Below are 27,967 nucleotides of genomic sequence, written 5' to 3' on the forward strand. Positions count from 1 at the left end.
AATGAAGAGACTTTCTGGTAAGAGAAATGATCAGGAATAATATATAAGCACGAATACAGATTAAGTATGTAACTTAGGGTGGGTGAAATAAAATGACTATTTTTTTTCCCTCGATATAATGAAAAATTGATTGTATGGCATCTCAAAAAAACCCTCTGCAAGTATTAGTCCTTCATATTTAAATTAAGAGGTCCCTCATCGCAAATATGTATTTCCCATTTAAATAACATGGGAGAAAAGTATAAATTTCATTTATCACTTGAAAATCTTCTCTCTTTATTAACGAAATGATTTTAAAAAATTTTTCGATCATCGGTCTATCCGTACTGAGAAAAAGATTTCCGAGATGACGACTTTTTGATTTGATAAAATTACTTATTTTTTTATAAAAATAAGCCTTTCAAAATATTTATATTCATCTGACTTATAGGAATTTTTGGATTTTACTTCTGTTGGTTTACTCAGTACCTTTATTGGTCATAATAAATGTCAAAAAATATATGTGTATTATATACAATTTAGAAAGCTTTAGTTTTGGACGAATGACCAGTAAAATCATACATACTATGGTATTATATAATCTAATATATGCGTAATAGGATGTATTCAATGCGTAATTACACTTTTAACATACATGCCGAAACAGCATTCAATATTATTATATCGAATAAATGATTTAAGAGCATGGGGAGGCAATCAAAATAAATACGATGTATCGAGAAATTGGCTCACAATACATACCGTATTCTGTATACCTTGTGCGAAACATCGAATAAATCCCTGTGTATACGTAATCGCACGTAATATTTTAATGGTATATTTTTTCCCCCAGTGTTTCTAATTGTTTGTTCGTTATCGAATGAGCAAGTGAATAAACTGAATAATTGTGGGAAGTAATCATAACATGTATGTACATTCACCGATGTACTTATAAGTATAGGTATATTTCAATTCGCAACTTCACAATACGCTATTACAGTAATTGGAGGGTATGGACCTCATTTCCTTGTTCCTAATCATTGTAATTCGATAAAGTCAAGTGTTATATGCGTCTTCGGGTGAATAATAAGTTAACCGTATAACATCGGCAAAATGAATTTAATAATCAGTCTGCCCAAGCACACTGTACATAATCCTCTTGAAGCTGCCACTTTGATGGATCGTCTCGGAAGAGTCATTTAAGGAGTTGACCTAAAATCAAACAGAAATTTCATAATTGGTCAGATTCCGCAGTAGAATTTTTCAGCTTTTATTATTATTACGGTTGGATTCATGCAATGTTGTGGCGCGTTCTATTTATGACGTACGAAACGTTTTGTTTGATCAAAACAGTGTTACTGGTTTTCAATTGGAAAGTTTTGAAATTTTTTAAACGTTGTATACTCGTAGTTACACACATATGTAGGCATTAGGACTGCGACTAAATCGTAGACTTTGAATAATCGTCTTTCAATCAATCTATTAATCGAGATTTTCAATTAATCATTTTTCGATTAATTGATTAATCGGTGCTTCCAATTATTCTTTGCTCGTTTGATCGATGAATGAAATCTACGATTAATCGCAATAAATCACACAACGGTCAAGCACAGTTCTTCAGAAAGACACTCAAATTTTTAATGAAGAATTTAATCTTCAATATTCAATAGAAAATAGCACTCAATTACTTTTGTTTGTCCAGGTTTTATTTTTAACTGCATAGTTGTCTCTGACACTTGTAATGGTTGTGTATAATCTAATAATCATATTTATTAATAGCTTTTTCATCTGTAAATGAAAATAAAACCTGAAGCAATTAGAACCTATTCTTCATGTACTTGTAGGTACGTTTCTTTGTCTATTACGCTTGGAAACGATATTTTTTTGTGAATTGTTTATTTCCATTCAAAACTCTGAAACAAATTATAGGTTTCCGTTCAACCTGCGCAGCTACTTCGTTACGTTCCACAACATTGGAACAATAGTTAGCGGTTGTTTTCAAAATATGTCGTTAACACAGCAATAATCTTATTCGTCTAAAGTCGAAACATCAAGTGAACAAGCCCGTATTTATTACTCGGGATGACACAGCTGCAGAGAATAAATTATCAAACTAAAAGAAACCCGTTCGAGGTTTTACGGCTCCGTAATTTCCCTGTGACGAACCTGTAATGAATGTACTTTTTGCACCACTTGATTTGAAAAGAGAAAATATTTACTTGTTACAAATACCGAGCAGAATTGCTTGTCTTTGATGTACCCTCGAACGGTATTCACAAATTAAGCTATTCAATATTCTCCCTTGAGTCTTCCCATGAATCGAGTTCGGTATGCGTAGTTTGCTGACGATAAATAGATGTTACAAAACCCGCACCATGTATTGGTATGTAATATTTGTATGTATATGCATTGCGTATAAATATCGCAGTTTTGTATGCTGTACGTTTTCTACCTAAATGTTTACATGCGTGTAAAATATCATACGTATGTAGGTATGTAACAGAAAGTGACGTACAAATCTGTGAATAATATTAGAAGTCGTTGACGTGATCCTTAACGAAAGGAAGAGGGAAGGGACGTCTATGCAATCCAGCCTTAATCAGACAAACATACGAATTTATTAGTCAAAAGTCACGCCAACGCATATTACCTGTGATCTAATTTCAATTCAGAAAACTCTCACGTAGTTCGGTTATGTACGAAAATAGCAAGTCTAATACAATCGAATTTAACTGATTCTTTTTGGGTAAATATTTACAAAATTTCGGATAAAATTGTGATGAGATTACGCGTGAGAACTGAAAGATCCCAATTCGGTTTCATGCTTGTTCAACAATCTTTACGGTAATCAATAATTTAGGGAGAATTATATCAACTAGAGTTTACAGTTCATGCTTTGCCATGCAGGAAACATTATACGTATCAGGCCTTTCACATCTTGGCTTCAGAGCTGCCGAGATGTCGCGAATTTTTCGAATTTCTTTTTATAAATATATGTATTGAAACACGTAAGTGGCTGCAAATAGGATATCGAATTCGTGGTATTATCGAATCACTAATTAAACGCAAGTGACACAGAATTCTTCAAGCTTTCGATTGCAAATTCTCTTTGCGAGTGTCTACGATTTTCTTTCGCGGAGCTATACCTACAGGAAGTTAAAGTGCTGAATTTTCTTCCATACTGCAGCGATTCGTTCCTCAGCTCTCCGTATACCGACCGAATAAGTATTAGACCCGTATACCGAATAGCGCCTCAATTATTGTTATATTCCTTTCTTTTTATAAAGCAAAATCCTGTCCAAAAGTTGATCTAATACCTCAAAAAATGGTCTGAAAAAATAATGTCGGTAATTTTTTTTACCGTCATTTCCGTGGATCCGTTTTCTAGACTATTTGTGAATTACAACAAAGTCCACATAATATGATTCCGACGTGAAAAGCCTTCGTATACTGTTACCCTTAACTATATACTTACAAAAAATATCTTCAATAATTGGCTAATTACTTATAACTGCGAATAATTTCGATATTGTATTTTTCAAAACTTAAAATGTATTGAAATTTTTTCTCGTGGATATATCTACTTACGTATGCAGCACCTGAGTTCTTGGAAACAGGCTGGTAGACCTGAAAAATATTGCATAAATGTTTTTTTGTTGTTGTTAATTTACAATTATATACGTTTGCGCTATGTTATACTAATGAAAAGTTTTATTTTTTAGGGCAGGCGTGGCGAAATTTTTAAAACATAAAGCTTTTAGTTTATAAAATTACTAAAAAAGATACAATCAAAAATTCCTGTTATCAAGATTTAGATTATGGTAGTATGTGTCCTGAAAAAAATGTTGAATCTTCCGCGATGATAGTATATGCGTTAGGCATTTTTGTGCAGCAGTGAGTGAGAAGTTTTCATGCACTGGCATCGCTGAATGTTGAAATTCTTTTTTAGGACACATTCTACCATAATCTCAATCTGGTTGGACGGAATTTTCGATTACGTGTTGTTCAGACGCTTAAAAAATGAAAAACTCTGTATTGCCAAAATTTTACCGGAATCTTCCCTTAATAAGTTTTGTCAAAGAATCGATGCTAATTCGCACTTCGTGTTTTATTTCAGTTCGATTATATTTGAGCAACAGTCTTATTGTTACATCGTTTCCGCAAATCTCATGCCAATCGGTTGAACGGTCTAATTAGAATCTGGCTCACAAACAACTCATAGCCAGACTCGTGAGAGGAAAAAATCACAGAAATCACAATATTTTTTTCGATGCTGAAAGATCGTATTCCAAAGCTTGTTCAAATGTCTCAAAAAATGACGTAGTTACCGATGGCCCTTTCAAAACCCGAAGTGCGATTGTGTCGAAATCTAATTAGCTCAGCAATTATTTTGAATTCCTGGTCACAAAATGATCTGTGTTCACATATATCTACTTTTAAAAATACTTGTAAACTTGTATTTGAGTGCCAAAACGTGAATCTTAGGTGATTGTAGGATTGTTTCTCAATCTGACGTTTTTTGCGAAAGCTAACGTGCAATTCCGTTCACTAAAGATCGTGTCTAAAAAAGGAATACTATTATTACAAGTAGGTGAAATAGCATCGTGAACATTGCTATCGCGAAGAACGTAGATAAGAAGGCCGGACTCCTGGATCCCAAAACGTCCCTAGAATTCCAGCGAATAGACGTTATAATTTTGTTCAAGTGAGCACCGAGTGCAGCCAGTGAAAGACTCCAAATAATTACAGATCGCATCGGTCGCCCTGCACTCGGTGAAATCATCGCGGTCTACTCGCTGCAATTACACGGACGACTTACATCGGCCATTCCCCACGGAGTTCGGCTTCCTTAGCTCTAATCTTCATAGATATTACCTTGCTTTGGTTTGCCTTATGTGGCGAGAAAACCCCGGTGCGGGCCGGCTGTCTCACTTCCTGTACAACATCTCCGAGGGCCTCTTCCTGAAGAGCCTTGTACGCTTCGCTTTTGCTTGGGTCATACTTGACTGGCCCCCTCTTCAAGCTAATCAGCAGTCGGCGTTTATAAACTTATAACACGTGCTTACGATCTTTGTAATACCATTACATGTCAATTTTTCAGGTATACCGAATACCATTCGGTTATAGATGATATAATTTCTTAAGGAAATTCATGCTCATTTCCTTGTGGTATTACATTTATTTTTACAAGTCGTTATATCTCTATAGTTTTTTTTTTTTTTCAAACGCATCGAAAATAAATTGATTTCTCTAAAGAGGATTGCGAGGGACATTTCAGAAGTAATCTGCTCTATTTTTTGTCCTCTCAACTCACAATCTTTATCGGGCTTGTGACGTGTAAGACTCGGATTGGAGTCCGTCCAGCAATATACGATAAAATATATCAGGGGAGGAATTCCGTTATCGTCCGTCAAAAGTTTCCAAAATTTCCAATGTTAATTCGAATTTTCGAACCATTACAATTCCTTCAGAATACGTCAAGTTGGAATCAGAAACGCCAAAGGTTTCAATGGAAAAACGGATAACCGCACAGATTTCGCAATTGGGCACACGGATCAGAGCCATGGTCATATTTACAGTGATTTGCTGCCACCTGCGAATTCGCCTACCCACTGAATTTTCATTGTGTTGTCAACAGACCCCGATACAAGTTTTACACGTCCAACGGGCCCAATAAAGGTTGTTAGTTGGAAGGAAAAAAAACAGGGAAACTTATTTTTGAAACGAGCCACGTACTACTGGACTTATCGCAGATTATTTACTCGCATTATCCGCATTATCGTCAAATATTTTCCTTCCTCGATAATTTATTAGCTTATGTCACCTGGACATTCGACAAACGCGTCCTCTTTAGATTTCATTTATATTCGAAGGATACCTATCGATTTCAAGATCGACAACGATATAACAAGGCAATTGTTAAGTTACTGTAAATCTAAAACGTTGTTACAGTATTTAATGAATTAGGATGAACAAATTTCAAAATGTTAGTAAAAGTATGCAGACTAGTTACGAGTTAAACAAGTATTATAATTGATTACTATTTCTCGTGCACTGACAATCAACTACAGTACTACTACTACGTGAACGTAATATTATTTATTTTATTATGATTATAATCATTTTTTTAAACTTTCCTTTCATCAACTGTTCATACATGTAGGGAGCTATAATATATGCATTTAATGTGGGTCCAAAATTTCTTCCGTTGAAAATTATGACCGATCTCGGATCAATGTTATTATACGAAACTGTTTCTCAGTCGCGTTTTCAAGTCAGACGAGCCATTCCAAGTCGTTCCACGTGAAAACGATAATTTACAGGGAAAATATCGATCGATAATTTAAAGTTTCCTGAATCGTTTTTCTGTACATTCTTCAACACAAAAAAACATAATGAGACACGTGTTTGGCAAAGAACGATGAAAGGAGCGCGTCCATGTGTCAAAACTGAAATTCGAAATAGTATTTTAAAATCGATAATATGGATGCCACATTTTTTTTGTTAAACACATATATGTATTTATTTTGTGGCAAAATAAGTTTGAAAAACTTGAGGCTTATAAAAAATGTGGATTTCTACTGAACTTTTGTTCCGACATAGAATGACTTGACGTGGTCCTAAGTGGGCTATTCGAGATTCTATAATCGATCAACGAACTACGACAAAATAATAAATAAATGAATTGATTTTCGTCAACAATTGGAATTAATAGATAGTCTCATCGAGCAGAATATCACGTATCCCGAAATCAACAATCAAAGAGTATTAATTGTAGGTTATCTCAATATATTTTTCTACGCCTCGATACTCCCCGAATTAATTAGTTAATCGTCAGACATCATCGTACGCTGCCGCAGACTATGGAATTACATTTCTCAGTCTCGACTCCTGATAATTTGTAACGCATCTATTTTTGCTGCGATCAAGGATGCGAAACTTAATAGTATAAATATACGTGATATAAAGAGAACAGGTGGGAACCACGGGCTTATTCTCCGATACGATTATATTCCACGCTGTGATTTTCAGCGTGGTTATTCAGATTTTCTTTTCACAAATTTCACATAGAAACTTCATGGATCTTGTTCGTTCCACCTGTTCTTTACACTGGTACATCTTTTTTTCTTCCAGCGCGAATTCGATCGGGGTAACATGTATGATAATGAGATGAATTCAGTTAGTCTTTCGACGAGTCTAGACACGGATCATTTTTTAACTATCCGTTCTTGTACGGTGTCACAATCGTAGTGATGAATAATTATGCTTGACTGGTTGTAGGGCTTGTGGGAAAAACAATGAAGCATGGAATTAGTGATCCAATAGAGAGCATGGTGGGGGATTTTACATAATTAACTTGACTCGGCCGATCGACGGCCTCGCGAATCCCAGTATTTTATCTGAAAGGTTGATTCTAATTCGGTTTGTTGAACTGTGGCCAGACGTTTTTTGAACAGGTAGCCATTGCCTTCTCTTTCAAGATTTTTGCCTGCTGATGTATTTCTTGTTTTTGTTTCAAGAAGGAAAAATCAATGAAAATTCTGTAAAAACAAATGAATCCGTATATGTATGAATTACGGTTAGCCAGCTGTACAGTCATGCGTGTACAGCTTGTATATTGTATGAATTATAAAATGTACGTATATTGAACGAGCGTAGTCACCCAACTTTCACGAATCACGCCCCTGACGCTCCTACTCTCCTAGTACAACTGATGCTTTCCATTCAATTCAATGCTTTTAATAATGCGTAAATACTTAACTTCAGCTGTTTTGAAGATTTTTTTGCCAGCTTACTTATGCGTTTGTTTATTTATTTGTTTATTCATTTATTCAATAGTTAGTTTACGCAGATTTATTAATAACTCCAACAGCGCGCGCTTGTCACGTTTTAAATAAAGCGATTAATTAAACAGTATTAAAGACGGGACATTTCATTTGAAACAGATCTGTCTAATATTCATATTCTTATTTTGCACGTCAACGATGTTGGTTGAATTGATATTTTGCATTTCGATTTTCCGATAGCAGATAAATTCATCGTTTGTTTTTGCGATTAAATATTGTTCCAAGGTTTGGTTCACGTGTTTGTTGTTATCATTTTAACCTATTCTTCAAACGCAGAAAAAAGTATCTCCGTTTTTATATTTGTTTCAACATTAATTCTTAATGGTCGAGGTCGAATACAAATTTTCGTACAAAGCTGCGATAGCTTCACACGCAAGTAGATACGATGGGAAAAAGAAGCTGCTCCAAAATTATTCGTGGAGATTAATTCTTGGAAAAAACTTGCACATATTATCAATTGCAATTAGTTTGATGAAAAAATTCAACTTTCCACAAACTTTGAAAATGAGCAAACAGGTAGATCGAGGAGATAACCGATCTGCTTTACTTGGAATGTCCCAATTAAGCTCTATTTTTCATACTGTATATGTGTTAAGGCTCGCAGGCATGATTACTAGTTACTACTAAACTGATCTACTAAACATTGTGCGGTGAAATTGTAAATCTATTATTTAATTGAGAATTAAATAATTATTTTTTGTTATCTTGGAATAAATAATAATACTTACGGAACAGCCGAAGTTTGACATTTGATGGTGTCTGCGATATTTTGTTCGGAGTAGAGTCCAATAGGGGAATTGAATTGCTTATGAACAACCTATTTAACAAAATTAATGCAGAAAGAGTCTTATTAGACGGTACAATCTATTGCGAGAGCAAAATGATATATACATATATATTCAACGTCACAATTTTTGTATTCGTTATTATTTTTTTTTTTTTTTTATTCACAATTATTATCGTTTCACAGAAGTTTTAAAGAACGTATATTTTTCACGTCTTCCAAATAACATTTATAGATATCTATTTATGTTACGTATATGTTCGTGATATTATGTACCCAGATGGGTATAATTAAATTTATTTACGTTTCTCACTCGTTAGTAACTACATAGTTTCCTTAAACGACAGTATTGAGGGTAACTTATTCCACGGCATCGATTTTTACAAACAAAATCCTGTTTCAAAATAGGTAATACAGTAAACCCGAATCGTCTTCTATCCGAATGTTCGGTTCTGGCAACCTTCACCCGTTCTCAAAGTCATTCAAAAACGAGACTTGGCAGTGAATTTTTAATTCCATTACAAACGAGCTTTCGTTGAAGGCAAAAGCAGATCAGTGATTTTGTTCAAGGGAAATAGAGAAAATGTACTGTTGATACGGTGATCGAATTTCAAGAAATATATTTCATAATTTTGAACACGCTGGTACTTCTTTTACTACGGAATATTGGTTACCTAAATTTTCGAACCTCACTTGCGAACAGTACCGGGCCCCAATCAGTTCGGATAATTAATCGACGCTCTACTGTATTACACTGTAACTTTAGTAAATTGCATTTATGCGAAGATGAAAAACCGATCAATCAATCCAGAAATTTCAATCCATGTGAATATCTTTTTATTTTTCTACGGTTAAATATTTGGGTAACGATCTCGAGCCGATAAGTTGGAAGCACCTCTTCGACTTTTATGCCGTTTGAAAAACGCACACGCCAGCTGCAGGTTTCGTATTATATGATGGGAACTGCACGTACATATTGTAGAATGAAAAATGTAAGGCTGTAGAGGTATAGTAAGTATTTTAACATAACGATCGTAGGCAGGGATGAGGAATGACGAGGCTTGGTAAAAAGTAGTGCTGCACGATTTAGCCGGCTTGAAATTAGCCGGTTAAGACAGTTAATTAATTGGGCTAATTAGCTGAAAGTTAGCTGGCCCAATTAGCTAATCAGCTGACTTGAACCGGTAAAACCTAAAAATGCAGAAAGTCAACAAGCAAATGAATTTTACACCCTTCACTTCACTTTACAGAATTATTGTCATCCAATTGTCCGAGGTGCCTGAAAAGTTGATCAATCAATGATAATCAGCTGAGCTGAGAATAAAAATTAACGTCCGTCAAATCGTGATACTTGTTTGGATTAACTTTTCAAAGTCACTCAAGTACTAAGCTCGACATATTTTCGAATAATTTAATACGTGTTATTCCCCAACCGTAGTTAGTATATTATTTAGTAATATTAAAATTAGATTCCCTTAAAAACTTCTCTAATTTTAAGTGACGAACGTCTATTTATGTGGTATTTTAGTTAGAAGCTTGAAACCAAAGGATGAAAAATTCATTTGCTTGTCGACTTTTTGCATTTTTAAATTTGGCCGGTTAAAATTAGCCGATTAGTTATTTTGGCTAGTTAATTACTTTAGCAAGCTAACTTTCAGCTAATTAGCCAAAATAATCGTCTTGGACGGCTAAGCCGGCTAAATCATACGGCGCTAGTGAAAAGTATTCTGCGTCAATGTAATGCAAAATGATTGCACACATTTATTGGCTTGTATAGATCGCACACCCCTGACTACAGACATTTAAATATGTATAACAAAGTCAGAATGAAGTATTGTGGTAATATTGATACCGATGTGCAGCCCTGCACATTAATTTAACTGCTTTGCTCCGATGGTCAAACTTTTGCAATATGTCGTTTGTTGCTACAGCAAAAGAGGTCGAATTAGCAAACGATCATTTTAAAAGCAAACGCTACGAATGTGCTGCGGGCCTGTACAGCCGGTGTATTTTTCTATGTAGATTAATAAACGTTCAATTATATTCTTCTGTAGAGAATGAATCCAGGGCGTTCCTTTCTTGGTGAACATTTTTTTCGCGGAAAGTTTCTTGTCGCAAATATACATTCTGATTTGCTTCACGAGGATATTCCAATTTGGATACTCCGGTGTAGAATTTTTTAGACATACCGTCTGAAGGAAAATTCAGACCGAAATCTGTCACAATTACAGGCATTTGAGGAGGAATATTAATTTAAACTGAAATTTTTTAAAATTATACAACTTTTTCATTGAGACGATCGAACGTTGTCATTGGAAAATCCTTATTTCTGGAGGTAAAATTTTGTTTCAGCATTTTGTAATTGACTGATTTTTTCTCGAACAAGTCCGGACAGCCCTGATTCACAAGTAACTGTTAGGTAATTAAATTTTAGAAAAACCTGCAACATTTTTCCATAAATTCCATAGAAAAATTTCCATCAAGGCTGTGTGTGCGTTGCTAGAAAACTGCCGCAGGTAATAATAATGATATGCATACACGTATTATATAAATGCTGAAGATATACATATATGTATAGTTGAACACAGTAAAAACCATACGTAGGATAAGTAGGTAGATAAAAGGTATGTACGACAACTACGGTATAAGTAAACAGAAGGGAGTTTTTCTTTCGTTTAAATGCTTGCCAGAAAAAATTAATGACAAGTAAAAATAGTTATTATGAGTTCGTGAGAATGATAATACGTAGAGAAGAGAATAAAGTAATTAAAAACGGCACAGGAAAAATATACCTAGGTAATTGATGAATATTGGCGACCATGAAAAACCAGCAAACGAAATTCAACCCAAAAACGTTGACAATATTATATGATTCGCCATTTGCAGTTACACAACCGTTCGTACGCATGTATCGATGTACGTACACTGGGTACAGTACTTTATATACGATTGTGTATTTGAAAAGCGCAGTGTCTTAAGCAGATAAGCGATTTGTATAAAATGATTCAAACCTTTGGAACATCATTTGGTCCCAACACTCGCTGCAGCACTGTTTCTGCAACCTGGTGAAGATGTTTTATTAAACGTTTATAAATTACCACGTTTATTTCTTCATTATTCACAATTTTTTAGTAGCCTTAAGTATATACGTATATTTATGTATAAATAAGTTAACATTTATATTCATAGATCGTAACATCAAAAGAAGGATAATTTTTTTTATTCGTGTTATTTTCATTACCTCTCGTCTCTGCTGAAATCCACTGTTTTCGCTCTAAGATTAAAAATTTTTCTTTACAACCAAGACACTGGCAAAGATTTCTGATAAATATTCAAATTGACGTGCGTGCTGATACATGTCACCTCTTTCACGCATCTCTTCATACGCGTTGCCATTACATTTAATTTTTTATTTCATCTTACAATTCGGATTACCGGTGACTGCTGTTAAACAGCTATAGTTATCGCGATTCATTATTATGGTTCGATAAATTGTCAAAGAAAAAAGGAACAGGAAAAAAAATAACTTAAATTTTGACTCACCCATTCAACTTCAACAACTGACAACAACATAAGTACGTTTACAGGACATGATTCGATCCCTTTTCACATCAAGAATTCAGAATTACGAGTTAACAATTATCGCTCACTATGGACACGAGATATTAACAATAAGATTTATTAATAATGGGGGGTTCTTACAACATTGTGTAAGCAGGTGTATGCGTTTAACTCGAAATCTATAGAGGATTACGTAATATATTAAACATACATAACATATTATTAACAAGATTTCCGTGTGTACCAAACACCTACACCCGAATATTCAATGTGCATACGTGGTAAGTCATCTGAAATGCGAGAAGCTTGCGCAGCGATAAAAATAAGTAGGCCCCTTCTACAATTTTCAACAAATATCATAGCTCCCGTACTTCTTTACACAAAATGTATTCGCTCGTAGCTGTAGGTATAGAATCGCGTCGAGGAAAAGTTCTTCCGTATATCAGGTGACCACTCGCTGCACAATGTTACAAACAATGATCGACTGATGATTATTTACGGTACATTGTTCGTTTTACCAAATCAGTACGTACTTTTTGCTTCATTGCCACCTCAGGCAGTGGCGCATCGTAATGATGAGGCGCGGCTCTGATCATCGGGTTGGGATGATGACGCAGATAACACTCTCCGAGGGGTGCGTCTTTCTTGACCTTTGCTCCGGGCAACACCAGCGGTGTTGTGCGATAAGGCTGTCGAATACATCAAATACCAATCATTGTATTACAGACCTTCGAAGGTTTGCATATGTGTGTTATGTGTATCGGTTGATGCTGGAAAATCATTTTTTTATCACTCGTACCGTCTGACAAATATAATTGTAAATTGAAAGAGGGGGAAAAATTGCTAAACGATTTCCTAAAAATTATTCACGAATATTTTAATAATAGCAATAATCTTATTTTAATTATTATTCAATAACGTGATTCACGTGCCAAAGTATGTGTGAAAATTTCGACCAAATCTTGTGATGGCTAAAATTGAAAAACTTACTCATCGAAATTTTGGTGGTAATAAAAATTTCACACAAGTGTATACTTCGTCGCAAGACTTTTTTTTTGTTTTTGTCTTTGTTTTTGTTGTATAATAATCAGACGTCCCTGTGTAATCGTGCCAAATATTACGGGTAAAAGTAAGCAGTCGTATGAAAAAGCTATATCTGAACACAGAACGATTCGTCGGCCAGGGGGTGTAGAAATAGAGTGGCGGTTATTTGAACATCGGTTTATTAGCACTGTCCTCAAATTATAACGCGTTCGCGTACCACAGCCAAAAAGCCCGCAACATCTTTACGGTGCATCGCGTCAATGTATAACGACCCGTTAATTATTTGACGGCATATCGCGAAGAATAAAAGGGCGTTTTCATTTAACAAAGGCTCCCGAATACGTGCTACAGGAATAATTAATTAGCCGAAAGTGACGACCCGCTGGAGTCGATAATAAAGCAAGATGCGAGCCCACGCAGCGTGTTACAAAAATAAATCTTTGATAGGATCCGACGCCGAGACGCATGCAGACGACTGACGTACGCCGCATCGGCGTCTCGGTGCTTTGCTTGCGATGCGAAGGAAAAGAAACGGTTAAAACTGATCAACGTTCATTCTGCAACCATCAAGATTATATCCGCTGCCTTGTGCAACCCGGTTGCTGTTTCAAAATTCACTTAGGTGTGTACATCAGGGTTTTTGATGGACCCTCGATGTGCTTATCAATTTTTGGTTTCGTATAGATGTACCTTCACGTGACGGTAAACATTAATAGGCCTATGTATGCATATATATATATATATATACATATATAGGTATGATAACGTGTAATGCGAAAACTACTTTTGAATGTTCACAAAACGGTGGTGAGCTCAGGTTACGCGGTAAAAATTTGGCAACGGGTTTGCTGTTGTGTCATATTGGCAGTTATGCCCGCTTAGTGTGGAAACATGAAAACAAACTAAATTTAGGGAGACCTCGCAGTCCCACGGTAAGACGGTATAAACGGCCGATCATTTCGATTCAACAAAAACGTTTTTTTGACACAGCATGTGGAAAATGCCACAATACGATACAGTGCGGAAAATCGAACTTTGCGCACAGGTATGTGTAAAGTTGCATTTTACGCAGTAATAACGATGCTCGAAATCTAATTATTTTACGCATACTACGTCGGAAAATATCGCATGAAACACGTGCGTAAGTTTTACGCACTCGCTGGATAATATACTCTACTAATCGAGGAACGGTTGTCACTCACACCTCGGCTGTACTGTCGTTTGATATTTGGAAGCTGGCGATGAAATTTCAAATGACGTATCACAAATACCTTTGCAAATCGAATCGTGAAACGATTTTCTATAGAGACGGGGAATTTATCACATTTATATATGCAGATCGCTCGGCGCTGTCTCTACGAACATATTACGGTATGCATTTTTATCGTTATTCTTTTCTCCGTCAGTTTGTCGAAGGAGTTTTTTCCAAGCAAGTAGTCAGGTAAGTATATTCGCGCGTCACTGAGCCAGGAAAAGGTTCGAGATCTTACTCTGTGATGAAGTTTACAAAAAAGTAAGCGCGTCATGTACGTCTATACATACGGTTGAACACGTATTACATCACCGCGGTACGTATTTATACATTCTTACGGCTCGACAAGTTTTCGGGATTTGCTCGAGATCGTTTCGCGGATTCCTTTTTTTATTCAATTCCTTTAATACCGCCGTTGCCGTGTCGGATTTCCAACGAGATACGAACTCTTTGTATATTTTCACACCGTAAAAATTGTACGGTTTCCTGTGAAGAACAATAATCGTGAAAAATCTTCAATTGGACTGTAAGGTATTCCGTATGCATATAATTGTACGGAGTTTGGCGAGGGAACGGCGTTGCGATATTTACATCCGATACATGCCAAATTATAATGATAATTGAAAAATTTGCCGATTTTTTTTTTTATAACTAGAAGCGTTGCGTAATGGCGCGGTATCGCGACGTATGAAAATTTCATTATAAATGGGTCAGGAACAGTGTAATATTACAGGGTAAGCAACAGTGATTCTCAAAATAGACGAAGGCCCCCAGCTGGCAAAAATAACACACACTGACCACCGTCCGATTTCACGACAGAATCGCTCATTCCTGGATTTCCATTAAGAAATCATCGGAAATCGATTATTTCAGCTCGTCGTGTGAAGCAAATGAAAAAAGAAAGAGAAATAATGCACGTATGTAATTGCAAGATTATCGATAAATTCTATAAATAAATACAGCTGGCTACCGTATATTAATCAGCTAGTGTCTTTACGGTCGAAAGTAGAAGCCAAAACAAACACTTTTCTTCTCATTTGTATAATTAGCCAGGCATAAAAGATTGATTCAATTGCGAATAAAAGATTTTTAATATATTTTTTTTTTTTTTATGTATAGAGTGCATCTGGAAACGACGGGCGATGAATTATAAGAGAATTAAATAGAATCAAACTAGAGTGGCAAATGCATTCATATTGTAGGTAATCATTAAAGTATCGTTTAATATGCCAATCGTTGAACATTTGGTCCAATTGATCTACGAAATCGTTTAGTTCATGGCTTGCTTTTAATCGTCGAAAGAGATTCGCCAATGGTGACACGTCTCGAAATAAAGTGCGATACAAGACAATATCCAACAGCTGACATTTGACAGCTGGTAGCTAATTGCGTAATAACAACATTTTGTTAAAAATTCTCCTTTCTTAAAGTAAGTTGAATCAGGGAAATCGATACTTTAGTTTCTGCGCTGAAGCCATCGAGGAAAAGTCGCAACATCGGGACACATTCGAATAAAAAAATTCATCTTACGAAGCTGCTAAGGCCGGATGCAAAACTGTTGCTTACACGTTTCACGTATTTCGTGATTTACTAACCCAGATTTCTACCGTAAAAATAGCTTTGGTTATGCTTGAAGCTAAACGTCCAGCTATCATCGTTTGGTTTTTGTCTCGATTAAATGTATTACAAAATACTGAATAACATGTAACTAGTGAAAAAACAATGCAAATCATCGCTGAAGAATAAATTGAAGTCGAATGATCTTCTCATCGTATGAATTATGATCATTGAATCTTACAACCGTTCGTACAATTAATAAGAGTCAAATTAATCACTGCGTCGATTTATACAAAACGCTTGATTCTCGGGGGTAAAAATTGCTCTGCTGATAGGCCATCGAATCTTAAGATCTCTGCAGTCAATAGGACCGAACTTTGTTAGATCCGTAATCTCAAAAATCGATAGATGACTGGAGTTGTCTTTAGCTTACATGCATATAACTAGATTTTACTTCCACTTTTATAAACTTTTGAGGAATCCATAATAAAGGAACAGCTACTTTTAGATTTATTTACAAACAATCAAGCGCGAGAAAAAGGAACGAAACAAAAATTCATCGACGAGATTCAAACCCTTATAAAGTATTTTACTGAGTTCCCTTTTTTTTTTGATATTCACGAGATTTTTTTTTTCATCGGATTTTTTTGACCCAAATGTTTATCAGCCACCTCAAAGTCACCCTCCACAATGATTAAAATTCCAAAAGAATCACTTTGCCCTCCATTGTCACTTTACTCTTACTCTCTTGAGGTTGATGTAGTCACCAAGGTATGTTCACGTCCGTTCACTGTATAAAACATGCAAACCTACGCGTTGACGTAAGTGCAGTAAAAAATACTACGATATATTTTTATATTTCTAAACGAATGGATTTTCGATTTTTAAAGTGCAATTTCGAGGATAGTAGCATCGACGCTATACTTTAACGACTCAGCTGATATGAAAAACGAGATGCTAAAAAAGGTGATCGGGAAAAGACGATCAAGTGGAAAAAGAGAGTCGACGGAACAAGTAAGACACTGATCCTACCCAATAAACGGCAGCCTCTTCCTCCTTCGGATGGTGTTCAATGGTGTAACGGTAGGTCGTGGAGTAGGCAGGCATGGTATTTGAAATTTCTTCACACAATGACAAAAATTTATTTTGTTTTTCTTTTTATCTGCACGAGAGGTGTTCACCGTTACGAAGCGCGGCCGGTACTACCAATATCCAACGTTTTCAGTTCACTTGCAGCTCGCCCGGATTTCCCGCCTGCGTCGTATTGACACCAACATTCTCCGCGCATGAGAAGTCAAAAGCTTTGAGTTATAGAGAAACTTGAATAGCAACCCTGGTGAAAATTTCTTTCTAAAATCCGATGGAAGATCCGTGAATTTTTTGTTTTTTTTTTTTTTACCAACTTTCCAAACAACCATGGGAAGTCCTGCTTATCGAGACTTTTCGTATAGTGGATGGAGAATTGCTATGAAGTTTCATAGTAATTTGGAAGAAGTTAAAAAAAAAGAAGTTCAGCTGAAATAATGACTTTTACAGCCAAATTTGGTTTTATGCAACATGGTGGAAGAATATCCACTACGCTAATCGTTTGGTGGTTGATTATAAAAATTCTTTTCAATGTAATTATATTACTATTTATCAACGCAATGTAACAAAAAAAAAAAAAACAGCCAATCGCTTGCACAAAGTTCATCGTCTCTTCATTTTCGTTTGACATTGCTCAGTCACACCCATACTTTGGGTTCCTATAAATTTCAAAGTAGAAAAAAGAAAAAAAAAACACCTGCGCGTTCTGAGGAGAGGAAATTTTTTATTGCTACAAATTTTTTAACCCGGAGACTTTATATTGTATTTGATGTCAAATAGGACGTTTCCGAAAAAACAGACGAATTGGAACTCCTGAGTCCGAAACAAAAAATTTCAGTTACATTTGTCGGAAATATGCAATGTCAATGTTTTTTTTTCACAGTGAAATTGTTAAAAAAAAAAGGTTGCTGGCAGAATGAATTTGCTCAGATCTTTCAGCTGCCAAATTTGATCGGTATACTGAAAATCTCATAAAAATTGGCGGAAAATCAAATTCAAAAGATCTCATCCAGTCCAAGGGTACTGCTTTTTTAATAACTCGCAACAATATTGAAATGTAACTGTGTAAGGAATGTGTCACTTGCTAACGTTGTATTTTTGTGCAAAAATTGAATCATTTACGAAGGCAATTTTCGTAGCCAAGGTATGATCATAATTGCTGCAGAGCATACTTTCAATATCGTTCTTTGTCCCGACTTCGAATCACTCTGTCAAAATATAACAAGGACTGTCTCAAATCAGTAAAAAGGACTGTTGGAGACACGGTCATGTAAATAGGGTTTAAAAAGTTCGGTAATGGTGGAACCGACTCTGGTTCAGCGAAAAAGGCCGAGAGTAAAGACTTTCGGAGGGTAACGTGCTTTTTTAACTAAAGCTAGGTGAGGATAGTCAAGCATACAGGATCAATCGATGTACAGAATCGACTTTGAGAGTACCGGTGAGGCAATATAAACTTAAACAGAGGGCTCTTTAGAACGTATATCGTTATCTGCTTTTGCTCAAATCTCACGCTGCTGTCGCGACCCAGGCGCCAAAACCTGAAGCTCTTGAGCCCTCCGAGGCGCCGGTGGATCCCAACAGCCCTCAGTCTCATAGCGACATTAGAAAAGAAAAGACGGTGCATTTCAAATAAAAGTCAAAGAAACGATGTAATTCACTGCGTTTAAGTATTATTTGTCATCCCATTTATAATAAGTCGAGAATAGACATAAATAACGTAGGTTGTCAGTGAAAAATTAAAGGTGATACGGTAACTTTGCGTGTCGATATATTGCATGTACCTATCTAAGTCCTGTAAACTTCAAATCTTTTTGTCGAAGTATTTCCGAGATCGTCGTCGGAGTTTGCCAAGATGGGAAGACAAATAGACAGACTGACACGTTGCTAAATAGCACATTATGCAACAAGGGAATAATCGACTTTTATTCCCCTGTTGCATGTAGGACTTTATTTCCGGCTCAACTCTTTGAATTAAACTATCATTTGAATAAAATTATCCTCTATTTTTGTTACAGTGTACATTTCTCCTCCTGAACTCAACGATGTCTTTTGCTTCGAGTATTGCTTGGAAGATTTTTGAAAATAATACTTCACCTAAGCAACTCGCATTAATGTCCGTATGAAACACGTTAACTGACTTTTTGTTTTTTACGTATTACGTATTACGTATCAATGAAACCGAAACAGACAGCAAAAGACTATTTATTGAAAAGCGAACAGAAAAAGTTTGTGCATTTGTCAGGAGAATCTCTAATTACGATTAGATAGTATTATTGTTTCATCCGAAGGTCCGGTCACAGGCTACCAATATATTACCTTCTGACTAATAATAATATCAGAAATAGTAGAAATAGAAGAGATCTAGGAAACTTGAGTCACCACATTTGTCGCATTTATTGATCAAAAATCCAAATACATGGTTCAAAGTGAAAAAGGAGAAACTGGTCCAAAGTATCAGCGTTTCTTAGGCCACATGCGTGACGAGTATAGGATACACAGCGTCGAGCTTTTACATAGCGATGAAGAGCATCGAGTCAACGAACTTCGTGCACCGTACTGTTAAGTGCTAAAAATCAATTGAAGAGCTCGCAAAGTGGCCCTATTCAGTCCCGATGAGAAGGTGCCAAACTTTCCCAGTATTCTATTATACGTACTTATTGATGTTTCGTAGCTGCTGTCGTCTAAAGTTAGCAGCGACTGGCACGTGCAACCTTTTCGACTCCCGACGTATTAAGTTGAACGCGAGTTATTCGAAGGCGAACTCACGGCTTGATCTTGATCGAAAGAGACACAGGGTATTTACACGCGGATTAAACGAATCAAATCTTGAGAATACAGTCGAAATTGATCAAACAAGAATCAGCAATATGTGCAATCAGTTGGTTATAGCGGCAAATTCTTGGCCTGTGCGTGAAGCAATCGATTTTTTGTAATCGTAGAATTGCGGTAGGGAATCACAATTTTTTTTTCCCAAGGAATTTTTGCTTTACCTCGAAATATAATATTCTCAATCTGAATTACCATTTACGACCTCTTGCCTTCAAATTTCAATAATTTGTGTCTTAACCAATTTTACTGCTGACAGGGTGGATTATTTTAATCACTCAAAGCAAATATCCCGCAAGCAATAACAGTCACAAGAAAAGATTTCATTGTTAAACAAAATTTAAAACGTTTCGTCTGGAAGAGATACAAATAATACATACGAGTCGTTCCAACGTCGAACCGCAGACACTTTAAAAATGGTTAGATTTTCTAATCTTATGAAACTTTGTGAACATATTGTCTATGATCCGAACGAATTCCAGCAAATGCTCTCAAATTTTATATACATGTTCTGAAGGACAATTTCATTAGCTTTAAAATGAGCCCCATCCGGCCCGTGTACGATGAATAGGTCCGAAAATACGAGCGTTTGAAGAACAGCGTGCGCAAGTGTTTTGTCGTTTTTTCTTTTAATTTTCGATCCCATGAAACCACGAAAATATTGACACGAAAATTCGAAAAAAATCGGAGAATTATCTCGAACCAAAGACGACTTATCTACAAAGTTTCATAAAATTTGAAAGTATCGATGTAAAGTTCGCCCACGAAGTGTGCGGTTAGACGCGTAATGACTCACATATAGGCTTTCCGATTGAATTTCAGATTTTTTCACAATCTTTGAATTCGTTTTCGATCCCGTCATCTGTTGGTTCGAATGATATACGAATGACGTTCAGATGCGCATTTTAAAAGATCGTAAGCCAAGGTGATGATCTTATCTCGTGAGTTTGTCGTGTGATTTTGAAAAAACAGCTAATCGTTGTTTTCTTTTCGATTTGCTTAACAATTCTGAAATTTCTCGTTTCATTCTCGAATCCCTGATCCTTTACAAGGTCGCTCTCGCAGAAAAAAGAAACCCATCTTGGGTGTAAATTGGCACCAAGAACAAAGTAAAGGATGAGAATTTACAGCCAATTTGAGGTTTCTTCTTCCACGAGGACCTCTAACCGCAGATCAAAGGTTCTCGAACCTTTAATACGACCTGAATCGAGTATGAGGCGTATTTTACCCGATATCGAGAAAAATAAAACGAAAAAAACAAATTTGACAGGAGAGATTAAGAAAAATCGAAACCGAGCCATTCCGCTGTTGGTACAGAGTCAATTATCGCGATGCGTCTGTTGCGCAAGAAGTAAATCAGGTATCTGCATTCATCGCGCAATGTACGGTGCGTGGGTGTCCGTAGAGCAAAATCTGCGTCGGTTGGGTGCGGAAAATGTCTAAGTAAATGTCGCGACGTGGTTGAAGGTATACAGCGGTGGCGATGGTAGTTTCGGTGCAAAAGTGTTATTAATAGAAAGCAACAACCGCTGCCTCGGCGGACTTTCCGCCATGAAGACTCGCCAACGAAAATATTCACTCGCACTTGGCGCCCTCACGGAGACACGTCGCACGTTTGGTACGTTACAGGAAAGCGTGATAACGAATGCCACGAACAATATATTTTCAATGTAATAAACAAAAGCATTTTTTTTCTCTTCATATTGTTGCAGTCATCGGAGCGAGACAATCGTGCGCCAATTACTCTCACAAAAATACGTTGACTGTATGTAACAAGTAGTTTGGCCAAAAAGCAAAACCGCACGGTTCCTGCGCTGTTAGTGTGCGTGGTTGAGAATTTGGGCGATGGTAAAAAAAAAATCATTGAAATCACAGCAGAGATCTATGCCAAACTTTTTACATGATCTGTTATCCGAACATGTACGTGACATACGTTAAAATATATTTCAATGACGGAAAGATGACGTTCGATGTTCGGTGAGTTGTTTCAAAAAACGTCAAAGTTGGCGTCTGTCATTTTGAAACCGGAAGTGGGCGTGGGACGAAAAGCTTATTGGAACGTCGTCTCGGTGAGAACATTATACTGTGTACTCTCGCCTATGGGCCAATCCATTAAGCTTCGGCAAGCTTTTTAGGGTAGAAATTTCGATTTGGCTTAAATTTGAATACGTGTAGTTTGCACTGATTGTGAATTAAGAAAATCACTAATTTTTTGGTCTTTAGGCCTTGCTACGTGTTTTGCAAGAACACGTTGATCAATTTTATCGCCTTTTCGAATTGGACCTTTGTCTTCGAATTTTTATCACTTCCTGTCGGTAGAAAAAGTATAACCTAACGAGTTCGATTGTTAAAAAATAGTTCGATATTTCCAAATATGAAATCTATTTTGAGGTAGATTCTCCGGAAGCGCCAATAAATACGTTTACTTGTTACATCGTGAGCCATGTATATGCGATTGTTAAAGAAATTAATTATTTTATTTTTTTTTTGTTTGTAAAAGCACATATTTTGAAGTATATCCTGAAATTCATTAACAATACTAGACCTCTATCCCGTAATACTCACTTAAGAATATTATACTTCAATAAAACAAACACGTTTCAATTAAATGTTTTTCTTTAAAATTAGTAAACCGTTTCTCTGAGTGTAAATGGAATAAAATTTTGATTCTTGTATCACTATCACCAATAAAATGTTTATTGTGTCAAGGCTGATACTTCGGGATAAGTCAATCGTGCTGTACTACTTATGCCAACGATTGCCGTAAAATGCCCTAAGTGTGCAGAGATCGAAAAATATGGCTAAGTTTATTTATGAATAATGGAGGGTCTTTTTTACAGTATAATCACGCTAATCCTGTCTTTCAGTCTCGTAATATTTGAACACTCAGTTCTATTCCCCATTCGTCTCACAATCGGTAACCGTAACAAAACTACCTGTAATCAGTTTTTTGCTTTCAATTAATTCATGGCGGTTTGTTGTGACTCATATTTCTCACAAGATGAAACACAAGGATTTTTAGAAATTTCTTCAATCAAAAATATGACTTTTCTCAAATCGTACAAAGAAGTATTCAAACTCACTAATATCCGTGATTTCGAGCATTGGGTTAATTACTGTTCTAACGACGCATTTGTTTTCAAATCACAACTGCTTGAAAAAAAATTGCGAAAAGTGTCTCGACGGTTCGACGTTAGACAACCGTTAATTTTTTTCCAACTGCGACAAAGTGGGGGTAAAAAAAAAAAAACCAGGGAAAACCCGTAATTTACCAGAAGAGTCCGTCAATTCGAAACATCAAAGTTCCGAATACAGACCTCAGTGTGCTGTTCGAATAACACGATCACTCTGAGTAATCTAATACTTGATTGAAGCCTACGGTATATTTATAGGTTGCAAAGAGTTATACCTGGTAAAGATAATGGCGCTCAGCTCGAACCTCGTCCATGTGTTCGTGGGGCAGATCGAACGATTCCTTTGAATACCGACTGTTGCATTCCTCTTGTGCCAGAGGCGGAGGAACCGGACTTTTCGGTAATATTTTTGTCGGCTGCGGTATCTTGGTTCTGTGGGAAATTAAACAGAACTGAATTTCGTTTTCATTCGCCGTTATTAATTCGTTTAAGTTTACTTCATTCTGTACGGTTATACATGCACGATAGCCTGCGTTATTGGCACACGTCAATACACGCCAGAAACTCTAATTGTGTTCGTGGCTTCGTATCGCGGTTGACAAGTCGAATGAAGTATCGCTGAACAAACTCGGTTTGCAACGCGAATATAAGGCAACCCGTGCGAATGTAGGCATGGATGTAATAACCCGAATCTTCGAAGCTTGCCAGAATTTTTTTTCTTTTATTCAGGGCGGAATAGCGTTCCACCGATCGCTGTATGAAGACAAGGCTGGACACGTGCTGCGGTCTGTTTAGCCGATTCAGCAATTAAATGTCACGAAATTTTATCACCTTGGCACTGTGACACGACCATCCCTGACAATCTTTATATCAAAACATACGGCGCGTCTTGTATTTTATATATACCTAGCGAAAGCTTTGGTAGAAAATTCTTGGTAGCACTAGAAAATATTGAAAAATTTGTAATTTTGAAAAAGTATTATTATTTTGTGAAAATTTGCTTCTTGGCTTTTTTTTTATTAGATAACGCGTATTGTACAATTACGTGTATCTAATATCTGTAGATATACAGGTGTAATAAATATTCAAAATTATTTTCGAACGTTAATATGCACGGGTGGATCACGAAGCATTGGCCATCCTTTTGGAGTAAAAATTTCGATTCGGATATTGAAATTTGAATATATTATAGCGTACACTAAGATATGAAAATTCTCCAATTGTCAGTTTTTTAGGCCTGACCGTTTTGTAGAAACACATTGGTCAATTTTACTTCTTTGAATCGGCATCTTTGTCTTAAAATTTTTTGCACTTTTAGTCGTTGAAAACAAAATTTGACGCGATGGGCACTTCGTTTAAAAAACGTTGTTATTCCCGAATGTTAAATCTGTTTTAACGTGAACCCACACGATGTACCAAAACGCGTTTTCCTATCACTTTGAGCTCTGCGATACGTTAAGTTAAGCGGTGACTTCTCATCGTCAATCGCATTTCTTCGGATTATGTATTACAAACGTTATAAACTTAATTAATGGTGCGAAAATAAATGAATTCATAGAGGGAAGTTAAAAATTTGCATTACTAAATTGTAACATACGATTAAGGAGTCGGAGGAATTCGCTGTGGTAAAAAAAAATTTTCAAATAATTTGTAGGCAAGATTAGTAATGGTGGTTTACTCTGGGGTCAAACCTTTCGACAACAAGCTTAACAGATTCAGACTTTTGGAGGAGATGCTGCGCGTCGACGTGACGCACATCTCTGGCGTCGTAGTCGTCGATTTTCTTTATCACGTCACCCTTGAGGAGGTCTTCATTCTCCGACTGAAACACAAAACAAAACTCAAATTGTGGGTCTTGAGTTAAGCAATTATGGCTAATAAGGTCGCGAGTCATTAAATCGTCACATCGCATCGGTTCCATACGGGTTTAATGAATTTTCATTCGTCTTACGCTGATTGTGAGTGGCTATCAATGTTTACCATATTATCCTCACAAGTGCTAACTGAAGTCAACGATTGACGGAGTAAATGTGATTGTTGTTTTATCATGGAAATTAATTTTTCCAACACTCGCTGGTAAGTTAAATTTTCAAAGCCTAAGGAGCGTGCCTGAAGTGTCTCATTTACGAAACAGTGCGGTAAAACAACGTTGGCGCATGCGCGCAATTAAAAGGCTACATTTTATACACTAGAGCTTTCTTTGGCACATGCCCATTTCATTTGACGGTTACGGAAGTGTACGCTAAATTCTAATTGAAAAAAACAAATAGTAAGCATTCAATGAAATGGTGTCCGACTACCAGCACATTTATGCTACGTAATAACTAGAACATATTTACTTCTTATTACCAGACGTAAGCAGTCACGTAATATTATACGTTAGCTTATAAAACTTACATGAATATAATTACAATCGACGTAAAAAATATTAACATTCGATCAACTGAATTTCGCAAGTATTGCTCTCCCTGTTATACCTATGATTTAATCTGATCATACATGACTATACATATTAGGGTGTTTTAAAAAAACATAATTTGTGATTTTCTATCAAGGCACCCTCTAAAAAGTTCATTCAGGTTAAAAGAAAGTTCCAGTAAAAAGATGAGCGTTCTACGTTACGTGGAAGATCGCGCTCAGTTTATTTTTCACTTTTACACATTTTTATAAACTTATGAAATATCGTGAATGAATCTTTTTTTTTCTTATTGCTTACATCAATCATCATAATATCAATTTACGTCACAAAGAAGACCCACACTTGTGATATTAAGTAGCCAGTTGATGTTTGAGAAGTGTACAGCTAACGATATTTTACGTTATTAATTCAATATCTCATAAAATAGTTAAAATTTAGTATAAACTTTTAATTCAGGAGAATAAGATTCTCGGTTGATATTTTCTTGCGTTGTGGATCGTGATTTCAGGCTCGTATATAAATGTCAGGAAAGAAATAATGATTGCAGTGCTGCAACGTGTTTCTTCATAAATTCAGAAAAAATGTGAAAAAAGTGAAAAATAAATGAGCGCGATCTTCCACATAACGTAGACCGCTCACACTTTGACAGAATCTTTCTCCTAAGCTGAACAAACTTTTCAGGCGATGCCACGGTGAAAAATCGTAAATTATTTTTTTGTAAAACACCCGAATACATACCACCTATATTCATACTTTATACATACGGGCGCATTTTACGTAAAATCACTCACGAAACCGAATGATTATCATGCTTACGAATGATCGTGTAGTGATGAAAATTCTTCGCAACTGAGCAGATTTGATTTTTTTACCCCAATTTTTTTAATAAAATAAAAAAAATAAAAAAATAAAATGTAAAGAAATTTGAAACTCAATCGCACGGATATGCACGAAAGAACCTTCAACTCACCCGGGTGACGATGATAGGTGTCCCTAAATCAACACCACCAGCTATACGAAAGCCCCAAGGCTGATCGCGGTCCCTTCGCTTTAGTTTAACAACGACAGTTTGTTTCTTGCTGACGGTCATGATGTTTCGGCAACAACGATGCAGCAACAAGGAAGAATGGGAATCGGATCTGATTGGAGTCTACAGAATTTCGTTGCGACAAAAGTAATCTCAAGCTCGCGAAGAGATATCAACGTTGATCAAGTACGGCCCAAATGCTGTTATACGTCAGGAGCTTCTGGTGAACTGCAGACGATCTCTTGGGTTGACTTTGACAGGGCTAACCCAGTCTCCGCGTGCCTAGTTGCTCAACTACTTTTGCCCTCATTTGAAATTGGCATACGGTTTGTACTGTTTTGGCTCTGCACTCCCGGCGCCGGACTTGATTCTCTTCTACGTGCATATATTTACTGATATAGATAAACAATTTTAGACACGTAAACACTAGGGTGGTCCAAAAAAATCGACTATTATTTTATTTCTTTCAACGACACGCCTTTAATAGTTATACCCTTTAAAGTTTATATTTGGTGATTCCTGAACGCAATCATTCATTTTCCATTTAATTAACGCGCGAAAATAATTATAGTAATCTCTGAATTGTGTAGCTCAGTAACGAGGCAACGGAGTTAAATGTGAGCTACGTATTTTTGTAGGGAATTCAATGCTTCACAAAAAAGGTCTCTAATAATTTTTTCATAACTCGGCAGTTTCAAAAGTTATTCAAAGTTGATGTTGAAATCGTGTAAAAACTCACTTTGTTTTTCGAGATTAACAGAGAAAATACTAGAGTTATCACAAAATGTTGTGGATTTTTTTCGCAAAGCATTTCAGCCGCTATAAAATCACGCTATCAATTCAGTTGTTTATTGTCTGTGCTCTGATAAATTGAAATGTGTAGAATAAGGGTTGAATTGCACGCAGCTTTGCTTTCTTAATGCATGCCAGACAGTTTATTAATTGGTCGAACGTTTCATGGTGTACCACCTTTTCTACCATAAACAAAAAATAACATATATTTTGCTCAGCAAGTGTGTTCGCATTAATAACGAACTTAGTTAATCTAAGGGATGTCCTGGAAAAGGGTTTTTCTTTTCAGATAAGCACGCGCCAATTATGAGTGAACTGTTTTTACGATGCGATGATAGAATGTACATTTAAAGTGTTTTTGTGAATTTCGGAGTTTTAGCTTCGGGCACTTCCAGCTGATCCCGAACAAAGTATTATTATTATATAAATCAGAATTACGTGAATTATGCTATTACCAAAATATAGCCATAAAAGTTTTTTCAGCGGTTCGTCAACAAATTCCTATAATTTTTCAAAATTCTCCGTAACGTTTTTCAACAAAGATGACAAAATTAAAAGACAAGTCGACAATTGTTTCCTTTCAAATGCTACAAATTCCTTCTAATTCTGAGAAAAAAAGTCGAGAAGTCTCGTCACCCTGAAATTAAAAAAAAAACTTT

The 27,967-nt window shown here is 36.1% G+C and overlaps 1 protein-coding gene across 4 annotated transcripts; it reads right to left on the reverse strand.

The window, feature by feature from the left end:
• Positions 1 to 911: 911 nt before the first annotated feature.
• On the reverse strand, positions 912 to 26,750 carry LOC124180082 (PDZ and LIM domain protein Zasp). Of its 4 annotated transcripts, XM_046565131.1 has the most exons (10): positions 26,460 to 26,750; positions 24,762 to 24,892; positions 23,346 to 23,502; positions 12,705 to 12,860; positions 11,622 to 11,672; positions 8,555 to 8,643; positions 4,855 to 5,002; positions 3,568 to 3,606; positions 2,495 to 2,573; positions 912 to 1,191 (listed from the first exon to the last, which is right to left on the reverse strand). In XM_046565131.1, exons 1-9 carry the CDS (start codon positions 26,577 to 26,579, stop codon positions 2,511 to 2,513), a joined length of 954 nt encoding a protein of 317 aa, XP_046421087.1. In that variant the 5' UTR covers positions 26,580 to 26,750; the 3' UTR covers positions 912 to 1,191; positions 2,495 to 2,510. The 4 variants fall into 4 exon arrangements, with proteins under 4 accessions (XP_046421087.1, XP_046421086.1, XP_046421088.1 ...); XM_046565130.1 differs by lacking the exon at positions 2,495 to 2,573 and having other exon boundaries at positions 26,460 to 26,746; XM_046565132.1 differs by lacking the exons at positions 2,495 to 2,573; positions 26,460 to 26,750 and adding an exon at positions 25,051 to 25,134.
• Between the last annotated feature and the right edge of the window lie 1,217 nt (positions 26,751 to 27,967).

The sequence above is a fragment of the Neodiprion fabricii genome, chromosome 4 (assembly GCF_021155785.1).
Source record: "Neodiprion fabricii isolate iyNeoFabr1 chromosome 4, iyNeoFabr1.1, whole genome shotgun sequence".
Classification (NCBI taxonomy): domain Eukaryota; kingdom Metazoa; phylum Arthropoda; class Insecta; order Hymenoptera; family Diprionidae; genus Neodiprion; species Neodiprion fabricii.